The sequence below is a fragment of the Limanda limanda genome, chromosome 14 (genome assembly GCF_963576545.1).
Source record: "Limanda limanda chromosome 14, fLimLim1.1, whole genome shotgun sequence".
NCBI classification, from domain to species: domain Eukaryota; kingdom Metazoa; phylum Chordata; class Actinopteri; order Pleuronectiformes; family Pleuronectidae; genus Limanda; species Limanda limanda.
Genome location: NC_083649.1, coordinates 10,288,721 through 10,299,151, shown reverse-complemented (window position 1 = coordinate 10,299,151; position 10,431 = coordinate 10,288,721). Strand labels below are relative to the sequence as shown.

General features: G+C 39.0%; 2 protein-coding genes across 4 annotated transcripts in view; both read left to right on the top strand.

Annotated features, from left to right (window-relative positions):
• The first annotated feature begins 1,254 nt into the window (after window positions 1-1,254).
• Window positions 1,255-7,098, top strand: zcchc10 (zinc finger, CCHC domain containing 10). The gene is made up of 4 exons (XM_061086051.1): window positions 1,255-1,312; window positions 2,782-2,943; window positions 4,130-4,171; window positions 6,275-7,098. The coding sequence occupies exons 1-4, from the start codon at window positions 1,272-1,274 to the stop codon at window positions 6,510-6,512; spliced, it is 483 nt and encodes a 160-aa protein (XP_060942034.1). The 5' UTR covers window positions 1,255-1,271; the 3' UTR covers window positions 6,513-7,098.
• Window positions 7,099-8,988: 1,890 nt separating this feature from the next.
• Window positions 8,989-10,431, top strand: part of aff4 (AF4/FMR2 family, member 4) — a 35,068-nt gene continuing 33,625 nt past the window's right edge. For 2 of the 3 annotated variants that reach the window (XM_061085378.1, XM_061085376.1), the window contains exon 1: window positions 8,989-9,286. Coding sequence is in view for 1 of the 3 variants with exons in the window: in XM_061085374.1 (XP_060941357.1) it covers window positions 9,595-9,620 (26 nt within the window). In the remaining 2 variants the exon portion in view is untranslated. Of the gene's footprint in view, window positions 9,287-9,551; window positions 9,621-10,431 lie in introns of those variants that run through there. The other variant, XM_061085374.1, reaches the window with a different exon arrangement.

Below are 10,431 nucleotides of genomic sequence, written 5' to 3'. Positions count from 1 at the left end.
GTAGTAGTAGTATTAGTATGTGTAAAATTACTATTCGTATTATTATCATTATTATTAGTGGTAGTAGAAGTATGAGTAATAGTAATCGTAGTAGTAGAAGTAGTAATAGTAATATTATTATATGTTGCCAAATGATGCCAAGTATTTGCCAGCTGTATATGCCATCGTCTATTACTTAACTATTAACAAACTTGTACACTGTTTTACATTCACATACATGTTCAAGTGTTTCTGTTCATTCTTTCATTTTGATTTATTTCGAACATTTACAATTAAAAAAATTTGGAAAAACAAGGGAAAACTGGAAAAATACCCAATTTTGGGTTGACAAAACATAAATTATGAATGTGTGTCAGGACCAAATACAAACACTGGGGCAGAAGAAAGATAAATAGAACTAAAATTGGTAGGACTTCAACTGCCTATTAATTGCACAATATCTTACACTATGTAAATTTAAAAAATTTAAATAAATTAAATAAATAAATAAAACGGTGTGACAGTGGCCTGGCGTCAAAGTTTGATTACACGCCATCAAAACACGATGTTCTGTATCTCGGGCATACATGGACCATGAATCCTTTGATACTGACCGTCATCGAACAACTCCACTCCTGCAGTGACAGTGACAGTGGTCATAGATCACAGGAATCTTTGATGTCTTGCAAAGGTGACGTCTCTCTCTCTCTTTCTCTCTCTCAGAATTGGGACATTTCCTCAAACCGTGTAAACATTGAGGTACGACGAAGGTGCATCCTTCCCTGAAGGAGTTGATGTTGTCATTACTCCACTGTGCATTGTCCTATCACCACCAGACTTCTGTCTTGTGATCAGAGTACAAGCCTGAACAGCTCTATGTGTCACTCAGGGTCATAGCGCCACCTGCTGATCAGTGTGAAAATTAAGTTGTTGTAACATTGTCTAATAAAATTGACACAAAATTGCTCACGCTATATCAGAGCCCCTACTTGAACAGATCTATTAGTCTGGATGTAATAATACTGATGGCGCCACCTACTGGCAACAGAAATTGAGCTTTGTTTAACAACTATCATTCAATTTACATAAAATGTTCACAGTTTGATGTGCAATTGATAGTTTTATCTTGTTTTTTTTTTAATTTAATGAATCATTTATTTTATTTGAGTCAAGATGACTGGTTGACACACTTGCAGTTCTCTACTTTGACCATTAGAGAGCACTGGTTGCCTCACACTTACCGGAAGTAGACTGATTCGTTGTCGACGAAGGAGAAAAAAGTGAAGCGCAGCATGGCGACTCCCATGCACAGGATCATCGCCCGGAGACAAGCGTGAGTATCTGTGGTTTCACCGGAGCTGCAGCTTCTCTGGTCGTGTGTTTTGTGAATATTTAAATGGATAGTGACTCTGGCGGTGAGCTCGTCCCGCTTCCGGCCTCAGGTTCGAGCGGAACAACAATGAACGCCGCGGCGCTGAATCACAACACCAGCGCGCCGCCGTCTCACCAAACAAAAAAAATGAATGATCGTTCAAGTTTAGGGATGTTTTTGATTTATTAAACCTCTCAAGTTCACGGCTGAGCTGTTTTAATACGGAACAGCTCATACGACATTAGCTATCATCCGTTTACAAGTGAATCAATATCAACTGAAATGTTTGCCTGTTGGACTGAGTCATGTGGACAATAGCGTCATCATAATCCCGTGTACATATGGACATATAGTACAGTCAGATATATTCTCACTTATTCTGACTACAAAGTATATTTTATTTAAATGGAACAGGGAAATGGGGGTTAGCTGTTTGAGAAAGGAGGATGTCTTCATCACTCCAGGATGAATGGATCAGATCACAACCTGTGTGACTCCTCCTGATGAAGATAAACATTGGTGAAAACGTAAAAATAGGACTCAATAAATAGATCAAATACAGAATATTGGTTGTATACTAATATTATTTATTAACAGAAATTTTACCGACAGCACTCGGGTCAGATTAAGTCTGAAGAGAGGCTGACAACTGCCTCAGTGGGTTTATTATCACTGTCGAGACTTTGATCAACAAAATAAAATGAGTTGGCATAATTTTAGTAGGTTTTTGAATGATTGTACAAAGTATAAAATATTACTGCCATCCAATCTGTGTGTTTGGGGCAACCCCGTGAACGTATATTATCTGTATCTTTGAAGACATTAACTTTAATTTGTAGATTTGAATGAAAAATCCTGACCATGGAAAATTATGATGGGTTTCCTTTTACCATTTTTACTTAGATTGCTTATTTTCTTAGCCGAATCATCAAGTGACTTTTTTTCACAAGAGGTTCTTTTAATTCAGATATTTTCTTTGAGATCAAGTGTTCTTTTACTGAAGCAAGAAGAAGCAGAAGAAAAGAAAAATCCACTCGCACACATGAAACATCATAAAAGCTTATAGGAATTACCAAGATATGGTTGGGGTGGTGGCAGGCATGTACAAAATACGTGAGTTTGAATCCTGTCCCCTGTGAAAGAACCTGTAAGAGTTACCCTAATTCTAACCATAAGGATGGAAGCTTAGACAGCAGTCATGTAAGAATTCAGAGCCAAATTTAGTTTGAATAAGAAAGTATAGTCTAAAGAGAGTTGATTAAAAGCATTTACAAGCATCTGCAAAAGCTTGAAGAGAATTCAATTCAATCAGCCATGCAACTACAAAAAGGGAATGTAGCCGTGGTTGTCTGCCTTTTCTCTACAGTTGTATGTGCTTAGCATCATGGAAAACACTGTACTCAGATTTGTCTGTTTTGTCTTCCACACAGAGAGGCGAACAAACAACATGTGCGTTGCCAGAAGTGTTTGGAGATGGGACACTGGACCTACGAATGCACAGGGAAGAGGAAATATGTGCACAGACCCTCGAGAACAGTCGAGATGAAAAAGAAACTGAAGGAGAATGACGACAAAGTGCTCAGCATCACCGGGTAAGACGCCTCCACCAGTTCACCACTAGTGATAGAAAGGCAGGCCTTTGCTGATTCTGTTTTATGCCATTAAAGAACGTGTTTAAGATTATAACATACATCTGTTTGTCCAGCAGAGCAAGGTGACAGTGCTTTGGGTGATTGAGCGTGACTCCTTTAAGAATCTGGAGTATAAAGGACTTGCTAAAGGAATCTCTTGATGTCTTTTAAATCTTTGTTTTAAACAGCCAGGCTTTCCCACGGCAATTCCTCTTATATCGCCCAGCCTTAGTTACATTAGTGTGTTCATGTACTGAACTGACATCACAAGTTACATTTTACTGTATTTGAAGCAGAACCATTTTTGTTCTTACAGATAATTCATGTAATTTCCCGCTCCAAGTATTTTTAGGAATCAGTGTGTCGCAGTGTGCAATGTTCACTCCTCTTTTCCTAGAATCAACAATTATCATATATAAATACGGATGCAACAATTTGTCATTCAACAAGAAAATTAATGGAATGGAATTAAATTGAATAATCACTTTCTTTCACCAAACATTTGCTGTTTTTTTGCTCTTACAAAACAAAGTTGTTTCAAGTTTGTGATCTTAGCCTGTGGTAAATTATGATAGTTATAAAAAAGTTCACAGTTTTTTGACATTTTCAATCTAAATGATTGATCATATTATATCGTTTATGACAGTAACTCCATACTATATTGTCGGCAGGAGAGTGTTTTAATCACTGGTGCTAAGATAAACAATAGTCCCTCACCCAGTATGGTCAGCTGGCGATGATTATCTGATATGAGGATATACCCATAAAGGCTGGTTCACTTGTTTTGTCTCAGTATCATCAAAGTACAAATCTCTTAATATGAAAAATAACATTTTTGGTATCACAGCTACTACCTCCTCTGATATGCAGTCTTGAGTACAGACTCAATATTTTCCTGGCTTGTCAGTAAGTCGAGGAAATTTGGCTCATCAGAGCAACAGTGAACAATCAACCAATGGTTGTTGTTAAAGCAGTAAAAACACACATTTCACCTGCTGATTAAGTGGAGCCTTGTTTATATTCGGGAAAATACAAACAAAGAGTCAAGGAGTGAATCACTAAATTAAAACACTATTGCTGTTTACTGCCATCTAGAGGATGTAATGATAAAAACAACTAATTTCATTGTTATACACACTCTTTACAGAGCAGGAACTGAAGGCTCTAATGAGAAGAAAGCTAAAAAGAAGTAAGTAAAAAACATATTTCTACAGTGTCGGATGTCTTGTCTTCACATTTTATATGTTTTGATGTGACAAAATTAATAAAGGTGATCGATTTATACACAATATCATAATAAAAACATTAGGTCAATGATTTTTGAGGTTGTGCAAAAATCTTTATGTAATTTTAAAGCAATTTAACGTTGAAATGATCCTCCACATTTTAATATGAACAAAACATTTATATACATGTTTATTAGCAAGTAAGTAGGAGTGCTCACTCACAGTAGTATGAAAGTTACCCATGTCAGGTTACAAGACAACTGTGAATCACTTTTCATTTATTAAAGCAACATGAGGATATTCTTTGGAAGTAAGCACATTGAAGGTTTTAGTCTTGAACATGTAGCACCACTCGGCTCCTTCAGTCCCACTGAGTCTTTTCTAAATTCCCTTGGCATTTGAATTAATTTGGGTCATTTGCACACGCGTGCATAAGGTCACACACATGATTTACTGAAGTCACATGAAAGATGTGTGCGTTTGTGTGAAGACCTGCCCTCTAGTGGCGGCTCTTGACCACTGTGAGTCACAACAGTTCAATACAGATCTTGTAGACCAGAAACAATCTTTTATTGTTATAATGTGGAGTCATTTTGCAAAGGCAATGCTTTCTCAAACAGTTCTTTCAATGCATGCTTAAAAAATGGCTGTATTGATGAAGTGTTTCTGTGTAGTTCTACTGCTCATGGGCTGGTATTAATAGATTTTTTATGAAGTTTGGAATTCCCAGACAAGTACGTGACTGTTGTTAATCACAGGTAATAAACCTTTTTCACCACAGATGTTTAATCGTAGCTGGTAAAGTGCAGGTGGATGTGCTAACTTTTAACGATGGTTCAACTTTACTCCCCTCACTCATCTTTTTCGTTATCATTCTTGACTGAATCACATGTGAAGGCTTTTTCTCACAGCAGATGTTTCTTGACTCGCGTACGCACAGGTGGAACTAATAACCTTTACGATGGCTCTATTCCTGCAGTTATCGCAGTGCAATGCAGCCATTAATAATGTTATTAGCTACACAGTGTTTGCCAAGTCAAAACGTCGGCTTTGACAAAAAGCTCCATTCAGCTGAAACCGTCTAAATCCATAACTTCCCCCTGGTCATGTGGGCAGCCACCCCCTCAGCATGGAAACCACTGACTCTTACTATCAAAGGTTGATTGTTGCTGATGTGGTCATAAATTGCAACACAAAAAAAAGTCACAACATAACTCATCTGACCAAATGGTTAATTTAGTTTATGCAAAACGGATTTATTCAGTGTGACCGCTATGATGTGGGCCATGCTTGTCTTATGGTGGGGGGAGCAGATGCCGTCAGTCAGAGGACATGAGAGGCTGTGACTGAGCACGACATCACATCCTCATCCAGGACTAAATGTGTCGCTCTCTCTTCACACAAGATGAGACCGAAGCATTGATGGGCAACACTAATCCGACTTCTCTTCCTGTCACATGACCCCACTGGTCCAAACAGAAAGAACAGCACATGGGCATTCAAGGTTTCCAGTAGAACCCGACAGATTTTTAGGGGCAAATATTAAAGGGTTTAGAATGTCCTTTACCATTATATCAGCCACATTTTTTTTTTACAAGATACATTTTCGGAACTAGAATATAAACAAAAGCTCACATCAATCCCTGCTAGTAATCTTTTTACTTAATGCTGCCGTTCTTGATCAGAGATATTGTATCTCAATGGGACCTTCCTGATTAAATCAAGGTTAAACAAAATAGACAAAACATAAGGGTTGTTACCAGGATTTTTGTTAAAGGCATCTGCCAACTGATTAATTGGTCGGGTCTAGTTTTCCAATTTGCCCAATTGTTCAGTTCTCCCAAAGTGAAACATAAAACAAAATTATTTGGCGTTTCTAACCTTCCTAAAAGCAAGGTATTAAAAATCCAAAGTAAGTCTAGTGAGTTGGTAAAAAGGAGCTTTTCCTCTCCTTTGCCCCTGCAACCACAGCCACCACCGCCCGTGTAGCATTTCGTCACTGCAGTGAGACTTCACAACTGTTCTGTGTTTTTGACCGCTGTGCTCTCTGCCACTTCACCTCTCAGGACTAAAGACTCCAGCGACAGCAGCAGTGGCTCCGACGGTTCCTCCAGTGACTCATCGTCAGACAGCAGCGACTCCTCCAGCTCCTCTTCAGATGACAGCGACAGCAGCAGCGACAGCGACGATGACAGCTCCTCCTCGTCGCCCTCCTCCTCCTCTTCGTCCTCAGACAGCTCAGACTCGGGAGGCAGCAGCGACTCGGATCAAGGTCCTCCAAAGAAGAAGAAAAAGAAGAAATAGACGACTGAGTGGGATTTCGTGATTTCCCCCCTATCCCCACCCCCCCTCACCCTGAGTACATTTTTAGCTGTCCACTTTTCTTTTTTCTTTTTTTTTTTCTCAAACCCATCACAGCTGGTTTGATCTGCATGGATAGGGCTGGGAATCTCACAGCTGCTTACTTGCTTGTACAGTTTTGTTAGTAGAGGTGGACAAGGATGAGAAGAGGAATTATTTTGAGGTTTAAATGTGCTGTTTTCATAAACCCCATTTCCCTAGTGACTTCTCCTAATGTGATATTTTCTCAAGATTGTCAGTCTACTGAGGAGGATATATATATTTTAGATACAAGGAGGAAACTAGTGTGTTCAGTAATGTTGGATCCTGTGATTTTTGTACTAAAGTATATTTTTAGGCAAACTGAATACGTACAGCTCATAACATCATTAAGGCAACAACACACCTAGTAATATATAGACATTAGTAAAATACATTTTAAAGGATACAAAGTGAAATTTGTTCAGTTATTAGTTTGTTAAAATTGAAATGGTCTTGTCGCTATACAATTCATTGTTTCACTGTAAAATAAACTTTACTTGTTTTTTGCTTTGAAGGCTCTTGTGTATTTGATCTTTTAGAATTGTTAATTTTGTCAAAGTGAAAATGCACCGTAATGAATTTAACTGGTTTACATAGAAGATATTGTTGAAAAACAGCATCTCCCCGTGAGACCACACCCTATGCAACCACAATGATGGTGAGTATGTGTATGTGGAAGATCCATAAGGAGGGGATAGTTTAATGTATTTTATTTATTATACGCACCCAGGCTTACATTGAAGAAATTATCTCTTGTGTATGATTTTTATTTCAGTCTAATCTTTAATATTTTTTAACCAATGTCTCCAGAGGTTCTTATGTTATATGAATATAACCCTTGCATCTAAGTTGCCATGAAATATCATGCAAACCAGCAGCCTGTGTTGTAGCAATATCTAGAATATCTTAACTGCTGATAACTTGATTAAAAACTGCTTAATTTAGGAAGGTGTTCAACATGAGGAAAAAATTATGGCCTTAAACGGAGTTAAATAAAAGGCAGATAATAATCTATTAAGAACAAGAAAGAGAACAATTGGAAATCTAAGCAGCTGCCCATCACTAAGCAGCTGCCCATTTTTTTTTATAATTCATCCTTAAGCGATATGAATCTGACCATGTTTCTACAAGAGGTTTCTTAACTTGTGGGTCAAGTAGTAAAGTAAAAGAAAACACTAAAAACCTTATGCACATTAAAGTCATAAAAAAGGTTTGAAGTTAATCAGATAAATCAAATATAAACTATTGATGGAAGTGATGAAACAACGAGTGTGATGTGTAAATTAACTATTTATGAGCTGAAGTACAAAGTGTAGTAGTTTAACTGTGTATTTAAAATTAGATCTCTGAGTACAGGGAACAATGAGACGCTCTCAGAGATTTCCGCTGAACGTCAACTCTGAGCAACCTGTGCGTCACAGCAGTGCTGCATTCACAGTGTGTGGGAAATATCACCATCATTCATAGATTAGATCAGATTAGTTAGAATCTAACTTTAGGGTTTGAGAGAGACAGAGAGAGATATTAATTGATTGATTGATTGATTGATAGATGGAGAGATAGATAGATAGATAGATAGATAGATAGATAGATAGATAGATAGATAGATAGATAGATAGATAGATAAATAAAGACAGATTGATTGATTGGTTGACTGACCGATCGACTGACAGATAGATAGATAGATAGATAGATAGATAGATAGATAGATAGATAGATAGATAGATAGATAGATAGATAGATAGATAGATAGATAGATAGATAGATAGATAGATAGATAGACAGACAGATAGATAGATAGATAGATAGATAGATAGATAGATAGATTGATAAATTGATAAATAAATAAAGAGATTGATTGATTAATTGGTTGACTGACCGATCGACTGATAGATAGATAGATCGATAGATAGATCGATAGATAGATCGATAGATAGATAGATAGATAGATAGATAGATAGATAGATAGATAGATAGATAGATAGATAGATAGATAGATAGATAGATAGATAAATAGATAGATGTTTAGATATTCAAGAGAAATCTTGGAGGACATGGGTTGATATACAGTCTATGGCTGGGATATATGGACATGATGTCATTGCAAATAGTTAATTTGACTTGACCCGACTTTCGTATCAATAATTTGTGAATATCTATTGACTCTGGATGTGTTTGTCAATAATTATTCTGTCTTTTAAAGTTGAATAAAACCCCACAAAGCCTATCTCTTCTCAGATGATGCACATTGGTATTGTTTTATCCTGAATAAAGAAACGTTCAGGGACGCATTAACTTCCCCCTGTCACGTTTATCAGTAGAGGTGGCCGGTTGTCACATTTCCGACAGCAGTGAAGGCGGCGCCGCTCGCTGCCATCCATGCATCCAGCAGCCTGTCTGTGGTGGTACCTGCTGGCGACTGAACTTAGCTGGAGCCTCCTCACCTACCAGACACTTCTGTGCAGCAACAACAAAATGAACGAGTCACCACATCGTGTCCTGCCGGTGCCCGCTCGACGAGCCGACGCGTTCTGAGGCCCGACATGGAGAGGGCGTCCATGTAGTTTGAGGGTTTCTCGCTGTTCCGGCGTCTTGCTGAGTCCATTTTGCGTGTGAGACTGGGAAGTGGAAAAGACAAAGAGAAAAGAGCTCTTTCCAGCAGCTAGAATGGTTTGGGCCTAAAGAGAAGACAAGAGGTAAGGATGCCGAGTGTCCCAGGAGACGAGGCCGGGTGACTCGCTGGGGGGCTGATAGAAATCTTCCATCTTAGAGGGGGGACGGTTAGTTTAAATCTCAACGGAAAATATCAGTGGTTTCGTGGGGCTAAGCTAGCAGCTAGCTTAGCCACTAGCATCGTCCGGCTAGCTAACGGCTGGCTAACGCAGGTAGTCCTGTAGGTAGTTAACGTCCGGCTACACGCACCGCTCCTCCTAGCTATTTCCAGCTGACAGCAAACTTTATTGATTATTGAAATAATATCGACCAATATATTTTAATATGGCTAATGCTAAGGCTCTGTGCGGTGGAGAGGTAAGATAACACACCGCTGGGAAAGTGGTCGTGTGTGTTGTGTTCCTGTTGTGTTAACTACCTCATGACGTCTGCTCGCTCTTGTTCAGACATTCACAAAACTAACTGGTTTCCTAACTGGTGCCAGTGTGTGTTTGTTATGGATTAGAACATATACACACATGTGTAGAACGAGGCTTTAAGTACACCTGAGAAACAGGAGCTGCTCACTTTGTTTACTCAGCGTTTACACAACTCGGCTCGGGGGGGATTTAAACTATCAAAGCTGCACGATGGACACAAGAGGAACATAGGTTTCGTTTCCTTGCAGTTTCTTCACCTTTACCAGGCTGATCCCAAGCCTAGAAACTGTGTGTAGTTTGCTCTCAGGCACGATCAGAAACTTTGTTGTGCTGCAACCTCCGCACGTATTCTCTATTTCTTATGATTTGCCTCAGCACAACCCCCAGCTCGCCCCTCCCTCCCCCAAGTTAAAATCCCAATCCCTGATTTACTTCAACACTATAATTGCGCACAAGAGCAACACAACAGCAGCTTATGTGTCTAGGTTAGTTCCACCAGAAATGAAGGGACAGCTGATGTGCTTTTTTTTTTCTAGGAAGCCATTTTACGTGCCACAGTTGTGGGGGGGGGGGGGGGGCCTGAAAATGCATCATAAGTCCAGAGTTAGTCGCCACAGTTATCAGTGATGCGTGTTTACATCGAGCAGAACACAAGGACAGGGCAATCAACTTGTTTATCTTGGTTGACACGTCATGTTTTAGGGTTGGGTGGGTGGGTGGTGGGGGGGCTGAGGTCATGAACTTATTCG